Source organism: Rana temporaria, chromosome 5 (genome assembly GCF_905171775.1).
Source record: "Rana temporaria chromosome 5, aRanTem1.1, whole genome shotgun sequence".
NCBI classification, from domain to species: Eukaryota; Metazoa; Chordata; class Amphibia; order Anura; family Ranidae; genus Rana; species Rana temporaria.
This window is the reverse complement of record NC_053493.1, coordinates 144,234,596-144,251,331: the sequence shown is the minus strand read 5'-3', so window position 1 is coordinate 144,251,331 and position 16,736 is coordinate 144,234,596. Positions and strand designations below refer to the sequence as shown.

General features: G+C 42.5%; 1 protein-coding gene across 11 annotated transcripts in view; it reads right to left on the bottom strand.

Moving 5' to 3' along the window:
- The window catches only part of LOC120940381 (amphiphysin-like), a 288,182-nt gene that overhangs the window by 85,751 nt on the left and 185,695 nt on the right, over positions 1-16,736 (bottom strand). For all 11 annotated transcript variants that reach the window (XM_040353191.1, XM_040353198.1, XM_040353200.1 and 8 more), the window contains exon 6: positions 8,270-8,377. In XM_040353191.1, the coding sequence (XP_040209125.1) occupies positions 8,270-8,377 (108 nt within the window). The remainder of the gene's footprint in view (positions 1-8,269; positions 8,378-16,736) is intronic.

The following is a 16,736-nucleotide window of genomic DNA, read 5'->3' as shown; positions in this document are numbered from 1 at the left end:
ATCCCCACGACCGTGTGAATGTGGTATGAATGGTCAGCGACATAATTGGAGCCTTGGCGTGGCGTTGCTGCTCCCAAGTCCTGCATTGTGGACTTGGGCTAATCCAATGTGATGAGGATGTGGGGACAACCTGGTGCACACATCTGCTCATGGAGGATTGTGCCATCCCAGACACGACTCCACTTGTACGCTGAAAAGATCCACTGGCGAGGAAATGCAGTGTTGCCAGTACCTTGACCAGTGGCTGCACTGCATGTGAGCATTCTGTCTGACTGGTGAGGTCATCATGCAGGGCTGTGGCTAATTCCAGGATGGCATCAGGGCTGAATCTGAAGATGCGAAATAATTCCGATTCACCCATGCCGAAGACGTTCATGCGCGTTCGGTATATCCTCTCCCGTGCCCTCCTCCTACGCGCCTGTGAAGCCAGTAGTATAGCTATGACCATGGCTGCCCCTGGCATGTTGGCATACAGATGTGTTGTCCTGCAAGTGTGGATGCTCATCTCGTCCGTAACGGTGCTGCTGCAGCTGCTCTCCGGCTGACCTGTGCAAGTCTGCTGCTGACTTACCCCTGCTTTATGAGGGGTAACTTTAGGCTGGACGTACAGTTTACGTGGGGCGTGCGTAGCCGGTGCCGGGCACACGTACGTTCGTGGATCGCCGTATCTCCCTCATTTGCATATTTGAATATGAAATCAATGGGAGCGCCAGATGCGTCCAGCGTATATATGTGCCCTTGCTGCGCTGGCGTAGGAAAGTTACATCGGTCGGAAGAAGCCTAGTTTCAGACGTATCCAGTTCTGTGGATACGGCGCATAGTTACGCCGGCACATATATATACGCTTATGCCGCGCATCTCGAGATACGCCGGCGTAAGTGCTTTGTGGATCTGGCCCTATATGTCTTAGCTAGACATACCTCATATACAGCCGCTATTATGTATGGAATCTTCTTGCCCACTTAGCAGCTTTAAATCGGGATGAAAATGCAGAAAAACTGGGCAGGCTAGGCAATGTAAACTTTGATTCGTGGTCATAGGCAATGTAAACTTTGATTCATGGTCATCCATAATAAGCACTTGCTGCTTCAGTTTGAAGTCAAAAAGTGTACATTAAAAGTGTACTTCCCTTTTAGCATTTTACTTTTTTTATTAGTAAGATTATTTAAAAAAAAATGTAATGTAGTGAACTGATTTTAATTGTGTCAGACATATACTTTTGGTTGTTTGGATGTATTTTAAAACACAATACAGAATCAAATTGGCTCCACTTGAAAAAGTTTCTGAATTAATACATTTTGCTAAAAGGGTAAATGCAGAACAAATCAGTTCCTAATGCATACAACATCATTTTCAATATTTGCGAAAAAATATCAGCAATGTTAAATTAATTCATCACTAAATAAAATTTATTTTGATAACTAAAATTATCTTATCGCCAATAATATTTTCTATGCCCGTTAAAAGGATATCTCTAATTTAAATTTCTCTATTTGTTTTTTATCCCATAGGAATCCCACCTTACATGGGAATACATACAGCTTCCTTGTAAACAACGAGGTGACTCTTGTTCCAGTGTCTACCTGTGTTAAATCTGACCCTGATCATGAATCATTCATACTGTATATAGCTTGCATGGGGCAATAAATGATGAAATATATTGTGTTTTTTGTGAAATTATAGAAAATAGCTGAAGTCTTTGTCTTTCTAAAATCAACTTTTATGTACATCCTGAGACACAGAGCATTGTCAGATTCATAACCACAGGGTTATAATGACACCTTCAGGTGAATGAACACTGGCAAAAATAAGCAAAGACAGAAAGTTCCCTTCCAGATATTACCCCTCCCTGTTAGGCCAGCCCCCTGTTTTTTTTTTTGTTGTCAAAGGTGTATTTCTCAGGCTTATATCTTAAGAGAGTCCACCTTTTATGGTAAAAGCCCATTCTACTACAAGTGTTGGGACTTTCTAGGTTATTCCTCATCAGGCTTCTTTTGGTTGGCGCGTCTTGCAAGCAGCTGTGTGAGGTTCAGGGCACAAGTCCTGTAGAAACGCGAGGGAAAGACGTTCCTGTACTTTTTACACAGCAGGAACATTGTTCCCATTAGCAGCCATGTCCTGTACGACTTGTCTCAAGTATGCAAGCTGTGGCAGGCAGGAAGTGTGGGTGTGTGGGAAGGGGTGGACGTCCGTGCCAATGGGGGGGGGGCGGTCCGCCCCAGGTGTAACACATTGAATCGGTGTCATCAGGGCATGCCCATCCTCCCCTTCCTCCTCCTGTGGCCCCTATACTATATATGACCACTCTTGCCAATCTGCAGTGCTAGATCTCCGCTGCAATACTGTCATTGGCTGCTAGAACTGCCATTGTCCAAGCAATCAATGACATCACCTGTGCTCCTGCCTCTTCAGCAAGTTTCTCCGCTAAGCTCATGCCTCCTGCAGCATGCTCCTTCTTCAAGCTACGCACCTGCAAGGACTTATCCAGATGCACTTTACTTCTTGTGATGGCTCACAGCTCGGATGGAGGAACTCTGATGGGATCTCTGAGGGGGGAACTCTGATAGGGGAACTCTGATTGGGACACTCTGATTGGGGAAACTCTTATGGAGGGAACTCTGATTGGGGGAACTCTGATGGGGGGAACTCTGATGGGGGGAACTCTGATGGGGACACGCTGATGGGGGAACTCTGATGGAGGAACTCTGATGGGGGACACTCTGATGGAGGCACCCCGATGGAGGATAGGGCCTCTCTGATGGTGACACTCTGATGGGGGGACTCTGATAGGGAAACCTACTCTCTGATGAGGGCACTCTGATGGGGATACCTGCTCTCTTATGGGGGCACTGCGATGGGGTCACTCTGATGGGGAAATTTTACAGTGGACACTCTAAAAGGGGACACTTTGATAGGGAAACTCTGATGGGGACACTCTGATAGGGGAACTCTGATGAGGCATACTCTGCTGAGGGACACTCTGATGGAGGCATCCCAATGGGGGCTCTCTGATAGGGGCTCTCTAATGGGGGAACTCTGATAGGGCCACCTGCTCTCTGAAGGGGCACTCTGATGAGGACACTTTGATGGGTATACCTGCTCTCTGATGAGGGAACTCTGATGGGTGAACTCTGATTGGGACACTTTGATGGGAACACTCTGATGGGGCCACTTTCTCTCTTATGGGGGCACTTTGATGGGGCTACTCTGATGGGGACACCTGCTCTCTGATGGGGGCACTGCTGGGCACTAGTAAGGTTGCATTGCTGGGCACTAGTGAGGCCGCATTGTTGGACACTGGTCAGGCTGCATGGCTGGGCACTTGTCAGGCTACATTGCTGGGCAGTGGTCAGGCTGCTATGCTGGGCATGGGTAAGGTTGCATTGCTGGTCACTGATGAGGCTGCATTGCTGGACACTGGTAAGGCTGCATTGATGAGCACTTGTAGGGCTGCATTGATGGGCACTTGTAAGGCTGCATTGATGGGCACTGGCCAGGCTGCATTGATGGGCACTGCAAAGGCCGCATTGCTTGGCACTGGTAAGGATGCATTTTATGGGCACTAGTAAGGCTGCATTTAATGGGCACTGATCAACTGCATTTGATGGGCACTGATCAGGCTTCATTTGATGGGCACTGGCAAGGTTGCATTTGATGGGCACTGGTAAGGCTGCACTTATTGCCACTGGCAAGGCTGTATTTGATGGGCACTGATCAGGCTGCATTTGATGGGCACTGGTAAGGCTGCATTGATGGGCACTGATCAGTCTACATTGATGGGCACTGATCAGGCTACATTCGATGGGCACTGAGAAGTCAGCGACCTGGGGCCTGGACCCCACTTTGCACAATCAATGCATGCATCCTGAGGAGAGGTACCTGGGACGGCACACTTAGCACTCCCACCCTCACTCCTCTGCACAGACCAATACATTTGCGCGGACACCTTGGGGCAGGAGGGGCCCCACATATTGGAGCCTGCATAGAAATATAGTACAGGAGGGCCCCCCAGACTTCAGAAAGACCCTGCATAGAGACATAATGCAGAAAGGGCCCAGAGTCATTGCAACTAGTTTTAGAAATTCCCTGCAAGGGAACCATTATCACAGATTGTGGTGTTTTTTTTGGTAGTATAGCATACAGGTTAAATTAATTTGTAGCTACATCCATTCCATATTAAACACATGTTTTTTATATAGCTATATATATACACACACACACATATATATATATATATATATATATATATATATATATATATATATTTATATATATATATATATATATATATATATATATATATACACACACACACACACACACATGTTTATTTTTAAGGGGGGATCTTAGGTGAGTTCCCACACTTTTTTCCCAGGACTTGACCCCTGGTGAGGTTTTTACCTTTTTAAGGTTGGTTGTTGGTAGTTAGTCATTATTATGAATTTGAAGATGCTCTGTGCCCCATGATATACCCAAAGTAAATGGTTTTACAGGTAACCAAAAATCCAACTTTTTTTTAACATTTTATCCTGTCTTACATATTAATGTTTTTAGCATAATACTAAATTTTGTTGTGTCTTTACGTGTATGGTTAAGAAATATACAGATTTGTCTTTCAAAGCCAGTTTAACAGGTGCTTAATTTTACATTGTCACACAGCTTGGGTATACCTCAGGCCAATCACCTCCTTCTCTAATTCGTGTCATAAGTCATCATGTGCCAAAACACAGCAGCTCATACCAGACGCCAGTGCTTAATGAAATCTCTTACATTAGAAAGCTAGTAGCAGTTATATTTTATTTCTTTAAGACTTGACCAAAATCATTGTACAGTTGTATAAAACAGTAGAACATGTGGGCGGGGTCACCTTCGCCCTCCATGTGAGGTACCTTTCGAACAGAGAGCACTTATCAATGCCTGGGACCAGACGGAGACTGCGGTCATGTGAACAATCTAACATTAAGGCAGTTCCCCTACTTTGAGATGAGCCTTCACTGTGTACACTAAAATAACAGCGTTCCTCTGAAAAGTGACTTGTCCCATTTCACTACACTTTGTAACTTTTATGTTGCATTCGGAGGGAAGTGCTGAGCCTGAGTCCACTCCACTAGTCCAGCGTACCTCCGATACCTCACTTTCAGTAACACAATGGGGTCCCGCTGAACACCTACCACAAACCTCATGTGTGCCCTTGAAGTAATTCCTTCACTTCCATACCCCTAGGACCAGGCCATGATCTCCGTAACGTGGGTTCGGATCCGGTTGCTATTGGAAATTCACCACTAGGGAAGGAGCCAGACGATTCCTTCGCTATTGGAAGACTTGTCACCTTTACCAGGTACCATGCTTAACGACTGGTTTCTTTGTGTCCTAAACTTGTACTTTGTTACTATTGGCAACTACACTCCTCTACTTGTCTTGCTGATTTAACCCTTTGTAGTGGTGTCACTTCATACCCCATTGTGCTTACAAGACCCTGGTTCTATTAACATGCCAGAACCAGGCTTATAACAGTTAATGTAACTTTACTGAACAAGTGTGACATAACAGTTCAATATGAACAAAGTCTTATCCTAACTATTGTGGTGTGGCTGCCCAGGCATATCTCTGTGAGGCGTGAGTCCATTATGGCATTGTCCATGACTTGTATGTCTTAGAAAAGATCCACTGTCTTAGCAGCAGTCCCAATTTCATGTACAGATCAAACCCAGTCAGCTAGGAAGATCCAACCAAGAAGGACCCTGGATCTCAGCCTTTCCCCTTTATATATCACAGGTGAGCCGGCTAGGACCAAAGGGCCAGATCCACGTAGACCGGGCGCAACTTAACTTTCCCGATTTAAGTTACCCCGCCGCAATTTTTCCAAGTTAGTGCCCGATCCACAAAGCACTTACCTGGAAATTTGCAGCGGTGTAACTTAAATCCGTCCGGCGCAAGGCGGGCCCAATCGAATGGGGCGAGTCCCATTTAAATTAGGCGCGCTCCCACGCCGGACGTACTGAGCATGCTCCGTCGGGTAAATTACCCGACGTGCATTGCGCTAACTGACGTCGCACCGACGTCATTTGCTTAGACGTTAACGTAAATGGCGTCCAGCGCCATTCACGGACGTCTTACGCAAATGACGTTGATGTTTAAATTTTGACGCGGGAACGACAGCCATACTTAACATGGCTTAAGAGAACTAGGGCTCAGCCCTAGTTTTACGCGGCGTAACCCAACGGAAACTACGTAGATTTCGATCGACGGGCCGTTCGGGACGTTCGGGGATTGCCGTAAGTCTTCATTTGCATATTCTACGCCGGCCGCAATGGCCTCGCCACCTAGCGGCCGGCCTAGAATTGCATCCTTAAGATCCGACAGTGTAATTCAATTACACCTGTGGATCTTAGGGCTAGCTATGCGTAACTGATTCTATGAATCAGTCGCATAGTTAGAAACAGAGATACGACGGCGTATCAGTAGATACGCCGTCGTATCTCGTTTGTGGATCTGTCCCAAAAGGCATGAAATATGAAAAACACATATCCCTCTATAGTATGTCTCTTGCAAAAGCTCCGAGTGTCATTTCTCTCTACTGCCCTGTTTTTCTGTTTTTTTTAAACATGTATAACTTATATAGGAGGATTTGTTTCATTTCTGTGTATCTAATGCTGGTCCCTTCACTGAGTATATGTACAGGTTTACAACCACTTTAAATAAATATTTCCATAATTAACTTTGACGGTAATAGCAGACCAGGTAACCGCTATGGATCTCAGAAGCACCAGGGACACAGCACTGTCAGGCTACATAGTGATTTATGTAGGCTCAAATAATACCATACACATACTGAAGGTGTAGCTGCATGCCAAATTCACGGTCATATAGGGAAATCTTCTAAGCCTTGACATTGTATTTTGACAGCTGCACCCACATGACACCTATACACTGTTCACAATCTTGCAAGCTGCCTAACAATAAATATACTATTTTTAAAAGACAATGGGGTAGATTCAGGTAGGGGCGCGCACTACTACGGAGGCGCAGCGTACCGTTTTTACGCTTCGCCTCCGTAAATTACTTCAGCTACGCTTCATTCACGAAGCATTTGCTCCGTAATTTGCGGGGGCGTTTCGTAAAAGTGGCCGGCGTAAGCGCGCATAATTTAAATGATCCCGTAGGGGGCATGGATCATTTAAATTAGGCGCGTTCCCGCCTTGAACGTACTGCGCATGCTCCGTCGGGAAAATTTCCCGACGTGCATTGCAGTAAATGACGTCGCAAGGACGTCATTTGCTTCGACGTGAACGTAAATGGTGTCCAGCGCCATTCACGATTCACTTACGCAAACAACGGAAATTTTGAAAATCGCGACGCGGGAACTACGTGTATACTTACCATTGGCTGCGCCTCCTAATAGCAGGAGCAGCCTTACGCAGAAATCGACGAACGCAAACGGCGCAAAACTCGAACGCCGGGCGGGAGGGACTGTTTGTAGTTTGTCATGCTATATCTCTGTTATAATCACATTGATAAATATCTATTTCAGAATTGTCTGGTTTGTTAAATGTGGGCAAGAATAATGCAGACTTCTTGTATTCATTTGTTTATTTAACATTCTAGCATATATTCACTTCCAATAATCAAGTTCAAAGGAATTTCAGAGAACATAAATTTCCCCCGAGCCTGACGGAATATTTGCAATGAACGAAGGCTACTGTTAAAAATCAGCTTTTAACTAAATAAGCTTCTCTAGGTATTAACGCCTTTCACGCCAATGTTTGGGCACTGGAATGCAAGTTATAAAAAACAAAACAAAACAAAAAAAACAGTTTGGGCTTTTTGCCCTTTATGTATAATACTAAACAACTTTTAAATCTACAGTACTGTAATAAGGGATCAAAGAGCAGATCTGTACTAAGCTGCCAAGAAGGATAGGTTGGATTCCTGTATACAGTATACATAAAATTATATATATGAGAATTTGATTTTGTATATACTTATATATGCACGGTACATTTATAACTGCCATATATAATGCTTTTATTTAACATTTCAGATCTGTTTAACTCGGGGGGGAAACAATTATTTCCTCCAGGGTTTCTACCTTTCTAAATGTAATACCATAAGATTATTTTCTGATATGAATAAGAGATTTTGTTTAGGGTTTTTAAATTATTAAATAATTTCAATCCCCTGGATTTTTTTTGTGTGCTAATGTCAAATAAAAATAGTTTACCTTTACTTTGGTGTTTTGCTGACTACGTAAATATATTATGTTACTTACCTTAGTAATTCTCCCTTCATCTCTTCTCTTGGCATTCTGTAATGCTTCTAAGTGATGTCTTGCACTATCATAATCAACCAATTTCCGGCTTCTTTTGGCTATTCGATTCTAAAAAAAACAAGATAAATATTTCAGGTAATTTAAACATTTATATAGCAAGTATCATGTTTATCAAAACTACACACAGAAAAAATACATCAAAATGATTTCATATTTTAAATTGCTTTAACCTCTTGACCACTGGGCACTTAAACCCCGTCCCTAACTAGACCAATTTTCAGCTTCCGGTGCTCTCACAATTTGAATGACAATAACTCAGTCATACAACATTGTGCCCATCTGAAATTTTTGTCCTTTTTTTCCCACAAATAGAGCTTTCTTTTGGTGGTATTTGATCACCTCTGGGTTTTTTATTTTTTGCGCTATAAAAGAAAAAACACTAAAAATTCTGTAAAAAAATAAAAAAAATGTTGTTTCTGTCATATTAGCAGGTATTGTAGAGTATTGGGGGTATTGCAGAGTATTGGGGGTATTGCAGAGTATGGGGGGTATTGCAGAGTATGGTTGGTATTGCAGAGTATGAGTGGTATTGCAGAGTATGGGGGGTATTGCAGAGTATGGGAGGTATTGCAGAGTATGGGGGGTATTGCAGAGTATGGGGGGTATTGCAGAGTATGGGGGGTATTGCAGAGTATGGGGGTATTGCAGAGTATTGCGCAGGGAGGGATGGCTGAATCTGTGACTGCATTTGTCACAGATCCAGCCTACATGATTCCGGGAGCGCGCCCCAGGGGGCGCGCGAGTGAAGGATTCTGGGAGGACGTCCCAGGGACGTCCTCCCAGAATAACTCCACCGCGCTGTAGACGTCTTTTGTCTATGGCGCGGTGGGGAAGGGAAGTGGTTAAACCAGGTTTATTGCCATATATTTAATGGTAATTAAAATGGTTGCAAAGGTACAATTTTTTTTCCTTTATTTTAGTGTAGTCCTCCTTCACTTACCTCATCCTTCGATTTTGCTTTTAAATGTCCTTATTTCTTCTGAGAAATCCTCACTTCCTGTTCTTCTGTCTGTAACTCCACACAGTAATGCAAGGCTTTCTCCCTGGTGTGGAGTGTCGTGCTCGCCCCCTCCCTTGGACTACAGGAGGGTCAGAACACCCACTAACACACAGCTTCTTTCTCTATCTGCAACATAGATAGCGTCCTGACTCTCTTGTAGTCCAAGGGAGGGGGCGAGCACGACACTCCACACCAGGGAGAAAGCCTTGCATTACTGTGTGGAGTTACAAACAGAAGAACAGGAAGTGAGGATTTCTCAGATGAAATAAGGACATTTAAAAGCAAAATGAGGTAAGTGAAGGATGAGGTAAGTGAAGGATGAGGTAAGTGAAGGATGAGGTAAGTGAATGAGGACTGCACTAAAGTAAAGAAAGCTATTTAGGGAAAAAAATGGTACCTTTACAACCCCTTTAAGTGTTTATTGCAAATGTCATGACAAGGAACATGCTGATAAGTGGAGAGACCAGAGTGAATAGAAAGATGACCTCATCGGTCTTCTGATGTTTCCTCACTGTCAGATCAACAGGCTGGGGGCAACAATATATTCTTTAATTTTAGTGTTGTCTGTCTGACTACATTGTGTAAATCTCAGGATTTAATGGATATAAATACAAATAGAAAGAAGATCTGATGTGGGCATGCTCCCTCCTTCCTGCTCATTCTCCATGAGAAAAGTTCCTTCATTGATTAAACTGCTTGTAACACAGTCTGTGAATGGGAGAGAGTCTGATCAGGGACATGATTCTCTCCTCCATTCACAGATCATGTTATAAGCAGTGAAAGAACTTTTCTCAATCAAGGAAGAGAAGGGGGCATGTCCACATTGGACTATCTGTAGTGCTAATCTCCTTGAAGCTGTTAACCATTGCAGCCTGCTCAGGGGCAGGAAGAGAACAGGCATCCATGCAGTGAAGATTTCTTCAAGATCTAGCTGCATGCACAACGTGATACATATTTTATTACAGGTAAGTAGGGGTGCAACGGATCAAAAAACTCACAGTTCGGATCGTTTCTTGGATCAGAGTCACGTATCGGATCAGCAAAAAAAAAAAAAGGCAGAGGAGCTCACCTAGGCTGCCGCTGAGTGGCGCAAGATGCCCGCCGCTCCAGGAGGTAGGCCTACGCCGCGGCCTGTCCCAAGGCAGGTGTAGGCTGCGAAGCGCTCTTAGGCACTCCGGAAGCTGATCCAGGAGGGGAGCGAACTCCAGGCAATCAGGAAGGCCAGGAAAGCTTGTTGCAGCCACCGCCGGGTGGACCAAGATGGCTGCCGCTCCAGGAGCTAAGCTAAAGCCGTGGCCTTTCCTATGGCCGATGCAGGACCGGGAGGCCGCTCACACTACCTGCGTCCTACTCCAATCCGCGGATCACATGTGTGCCGACCCAAAGGTGTTGATCCGTACGGATCAATGACGATCCGTTGCACCACTACAGGTAAGTGATGTGGCTAAAGCTTTTTAATTAGCTAAACTTCAGCTTTACATTTAATAGACATGAGATCACATGTACAACAAGCTACAAAACAAACAAAAAAAAACACTCTGATTCAAAAGTGAGGTCACAGTATTGTAGAACAGAAGATGGAGCTGCCAAAATGACTGTTATTTTTTAAATGTATGCTTCTATTGCTCAGTAGTTAAAAAGAAATCAGCAGTGTTGGTGACTTTTTCAAAGTAATCCACACTTATAGATTAGAATTCAGCCAAAATGTAATGGGAGATTTGAAATCACTCAGCAGTGTAAAAATAAGTCCTTGTTAAATGTTTCAACAGCACAATGAAATCAGTCTGTAGAAAAAAAAAGGCGACTGCCAAGGTTAACCTTAGGCTACTGAGAAATTTAGGATCTGCTTAGTTCGGGTTTTATTCAACATGGCAGTATACAAAAAGTATATTCTATATTGTTATTTTGTATCATAATGTTATATTACAGACAATAGAATATATTTATAAAGCAGTGGGTTTTATTTACTAATGGCAAGTAGACTTCTTACTTTACAAGGGAAGTTGCACTTTGCAAGGGAGGTTTCTCCAGAGCTTAGTGAATGAGATGAAACTCTGCTGACTCCGATCATCCAATCATGTGCAAACAAGATGCGGTTATTTCGATTTTTCATGTGCGTGATTGGATATTCTTTGCAAAGTGCACCACCGTCACTGAGCTCAGGAGTAAATTCCCTTGTGAAGTTCAACTTCCTTTGCAAAGTTAACAGCCTTTACTAATTCAACAAAAACATTGGGTAGTGGGACAGCCAGATAAGAATATAAATAAAGACAAAATGCCATCAGAATAGTCCTTTGAGCTAACAGCTCTGTGTAAAGGGGAAAAACAGTCCACTGTATCAGGACCAGCCTTGTAAAGGAAGTGGAAGCAGACTCCAAACATGCGGAAAAGAAGAGAAAAACGGGTGCCTCTGAGGCCGCGTACACACGGTCGATCCATCCGAATGGATCCGTGCTGTATGCTGTTCCCGCGGCTCACATATGTAGTAGTATATGTGGTAATATGTTGGGTGTTATATATATAAATATATGTGTATATTTATATATATACTGTATATATATATGTATCTATATTATATAAGTCCAACATATACAGGCCGGATTTCGAACCTGTAATTCAAAGAGACAGGAAGGGTCTCAAACATTACTCAATCAGTTGAATTAAATTAAATGATAAGTCTAGTTTACACATCAGACCTGTAATTACATGTTACACGTCAAAAGAGGTTTGTCTATTGTAAAATAGGCAGAGACAGGATGGAGTCGTTTTTACATATCAAACCATTACTCAGATCACATGCAATCTAATTACTTATTAGAGGGGGGCTTATTAGTATGCAAGGATGCATACTAATTAGTGACTTCGGCTGAAGTCATTTACCTGCTACCTGCTACAGGATGTGTTTCCTGCCTTTCAAATAAAAGATGACCAATCAAATTGCTCAGCTATTCAGTAAAACAAGCAATAAAAATCTTGGAAGTTCAGTCTTGTGACAGAGAGAATGCATTCACGGTATCCTCTCTGTATGGGTTTGGAGACATAGGGCTCTGAAGAGATTTGAATTATATTATGTTGGACTTTTGTATCATCTGTGGACTTTGGACTGTGTATGTTATTGGAAGTTAATTAAATTTGCGTTCTCTGGAGAACCTGGAGTGAGTTGCTGCGAAACAACTTAATTTATGGTCATCATACTAACATCTAAGATATTAATTATGTGTCCAGAGTACTGGACACTATACATACACATCTAGATCACTACAACATAACCTTTCATGATGGCTGTTCTAAACAGCAGGATGCTGTGGAGATTGAGTGAGGTCAAAACCAGGGGTTGAAGCACAGCTGGAGCCCGGAGGAAGGAGCTGGAATGCAGCACTGGACGCGATGGCGTCAATGGTGTGCTCATGACGCATTTTGGAGCATGCACACTAGGGAGATGTACTCCTTTTTCAAGCTAATGCAACTTGGAGCCCCTTGTCTTGGTTGGATACTATCATATGCCACCACCTGGTACAATGTTGTGGTGGCCTGATGTTCAAACAGGTCCCTACCCTTCGCGATTTGCACAAATTAGCAACTTTAGGGGTTTTCAGCTTGAAAAAGGAGGACGCACTGTGTACATCTCCCTAGTGCGCATGCTCAGAAACACGTCGCGGGCACTCCAGTGACGCCATTGCGTCCAACCCTGCGTTCCAGCTCCTTCCACCGAGCTCCAGCTGCGCTCCAATCCTCGGTTTTGATCTCACTTGATCACTGCAGCATCCTGCTGGCCAGGACAGCCATCATGAAAGGTTATGTGAGCTGTGGGAACAGCATACAGCACGGACGGATGCCAGTGTATTAAACTGGACCAACGTGTGCCTGTTTACCGATACTTTTATGCAAGTTTTTATTGTGCTTATCCTAAATAAATAAATAAATACTTACAGTCTACACTCAGAAGTACCTGTTTTTCTCTTCTTTTACTAATGCAACCCCTTAAATTTGGCAAAATTTTTAAATACATAAATTAGCAAACTGTTGCATCACTCTTTTCTTGGCGACAGTTCTTAAGGGTAATTATTATTTTTTCTTATTTATTTTTTATTTTTATAGAGGACCTCTGTTTTTTTGTATGTTCAAGAATCATGTTTAATGTACAGAGCCATGTGGGCAGTCCTCTATTCAGAGCTGATTGGTTACTGTACTAAATAATATTACTTACAGTGTGATGTAGCATACTAATTACATTATCGCTCTGCACAAAAGAGGATAAAAAGCTGATTTGTCAAGACATTCAAAGGTTACAGTGTTGCTATTTTTAACATCCATTTAAGACATAAGAGCATAATTTGGTGAATCAGACAAGCATGCTAAATATTCAGCTGGTCATTTACAATAGGGGGGTCTGATAACTGCACATTTGTGCTATAAATGTGATGGCGTATTTTACTATTTATACTCATGCACTGTTATTATAACCACGACCCCTTTTGACAGATTTCCTATGTTCATTAATAAAATGTACCACAAATGTTATATTCTTAATCAAAGTGAGGTAAGACATCTGAGCTGTGGGAACCTTTCAATGTTTGTTAATTAAATGAACCACAGATGGTATATTCTTGATCAAGGTGAAGATAACATATAGCATATAATTGTTAGATGGGATCTGTTCCCTAAGTTTTCTTTGTTTTCAAAGTCTGCGGCAAGACATTTGACTTAAAGTGGAGTTTCCATCCCAAATATTTTTTTCATTATTGTGCTCATTAGACCTAAAAAAGAAAAAAAGTTTTTTTTTTTTTACTCATCTGGAAATGCCTGTTGCTATGCAGTCCCACGAAATCTGCCTTTGGAATCACCTAGGATCCTGACATCATCTCCCTCTAATGCTCCTGGGAAATGTGTGTCATCATTTCCCAGGATGCAGTGCGCTACCCAATTATCACTCCCCATCTAAGACTTCCAGGAAGTAAGTGCTTGTGGGCTTCACAATGCCCACAAGCAAAATGACAACGGTGTGGACATAGTTTTATAAACTATCTTTTTTTAATAACTATGCGGAGCGGGGGCAGATTGTAAAATAGTATGTGACCGGATTTATATTATAAAAACGCATGATGAAAAGATATACATTTAAAAAATGCTAATTGTGGTTGGAACCCCGCTTTAAGTGAATCTTCAAGGAAGCTTCCATTACCTGATTCACAGACCATTAGCTGTGTTTTCTTTTTCAGGGAGACTGATTGGGTTAAACCAGACAGCAAAAGAGAAACGCCACAGCAGAGTAGCCCTTTGCCTAATACATTTGTGAAGTCCCTATTAGGGATTGGAAAGATAAACTACTACAAATCGGTTACAGTGCCTGAAAAAAGTATTCATACCCCTTGAAATTTTCCACATTTTGTCATGTTACAACCAAAAACTTAAATGTCCTTTTTTGGGATTTTATGTGATAGACCAACACAAAGTGGCACATAATTGTGAAGTGAAAGGAAAAAGATAAATGAGTTTCATTTGTTTTTTTTACAAATAAATATGTGAAAAGTGTGGCGTGCATTTGTATTCATCATCCCTGCATAAATACTTCGTAGAACCATCTTTAACTGCAATTACAGCTGCAAGTCTTTTTGTATATGTCTCTACCAGCTTTGCACATCTAGAGGGTGGCATTTTTGCCCAGTCTTTGCAAAATAGCTCTGCCAGATTGGATGGAGAGCATCTGTGAGACGAAATTTTCAAGTCTAAGGCCGCGTACACACGACCGGTTTCCTCGGCAGAATCCATCAAGAAACTTGGTGGGAGAGCTTTTTTACGGAGGAAACCGGTCGTGTGTATGTTTTTCATCGAGGAAACTGTCGAGGAACTCGACGAGCAAAAAAAGAGAGCAAGTTCTCTTTTTCCTCGACGGGAGTCTCAAATTGGCTCGTCGTGTTTCTCGTCGGGCTGGTTTTCGACGAGAAACTCGAGCGTGTGTATGGTAAGAAACTCGCGCTTGCTCAGAATAAAGTATGAGACGGGAGTAAAAGTAGAATTTGTAATGGAGATAACACATTTTTCAAGCTGTAACAGACTGAAAAGTGCAAATCGTCTCTTAACAAACTTTTACTTAACACGCAAACACATGAGATTAGCAAAACCAGCCCCAAGAGTTGTGCCAGTGGAATCGAACTTCCCCTGCCGTTGTATGTGTTGTATGTCACCGCGTTTGAGAACGAGGAGATTTTGTCTTGACAGTGTGTACGCCAAAGCAAGCTTGTCGAGTTCCTCGACAAGCCAAACAAGGAACTTGTCGAGGAAAATGATGTGTCTTTTCCGACGAGTTCCTCGGTCATGTGTACAAGGCCCTTACCACAGATTCTCAATTGGATTTAGGTCTGGACTTTGACTGGGCCATTCTAATACATGAATATTCTTTAATCTAAACCATTCCATTATAGCTCTGGCTGTATGTTTAGGTTCGTTTAGAGTCTTTTGCAGACTCTAACAGGCTTTCTTCTAAGATTCTTCCATCTTCCCTTCAACTCTGATCAGCTTCCATGTCCCTGCTGAAGAAAGGCATCCCCACAACATAATGCTGTCTCTGCTATGTTTCACAGTGGGGATTGTGTGTTCAGGGTGATGTGCAGTGTTAGTTTTCTGCCACACATAGCATTTTGCTTTTAGGCCAAAAAGTTCAATTTTGGTCTTATCTGACCAGAGCAATGTTCTTCCACATGTTTGCTGTGTCCGCCACATTGCTTCTCGCAAACTAAAAACAGGACTTCTGGCTTTCTTTCAACAATGGCTTTCTTGTTGCCACTCTTCCATAAAGGCCAGATGTGTGGAGTGCACAACTAATAGTTGTCCTGTTAACAGATTCTCCCACCTCAGCTGTGGATCTATGCAGCTCTTTCAGAGTTACCATGGGCCTCTTAGCTGCTTCTACAGGGAGTGCAGAATTATTAGGCAAGTTGTATTTTTGAGGATTAATTTTATTATTGAACAACAACCATGTTCTCAATGAACCCAAAAAACTCATTAATATCAAAGCTGAATATTTTTTGGAAGTAGTTTTTAGTTTGTTTTTAGTTTTTAGCTATTTTAGGGGGATATCTGTGTGTGCAGGTGACTATTACTGTGCATAATTATTAGGCAACTTAACAAAAAAAAATATATTACCCATTTCAATTATTTATTTTTACCAGTGAAACCAATATAACATCTCAACATTCACAAATATACATTTCTGACATTCAAAAACAAAACAAAAACAAATCACTGACCAATATAGCCACCTTTCTTTGCAAGGACACTCAAAAGCCTGCCATCCATTAATTCTGTCAGTGTTTTGATCTGTTCACCATCAACATTTCGTGCAGCAGCAACCGCAGCCTCCCAGACACTGTTCAGAGAGGTGTACTGTTTTCCCTCCTTGTAAATCTC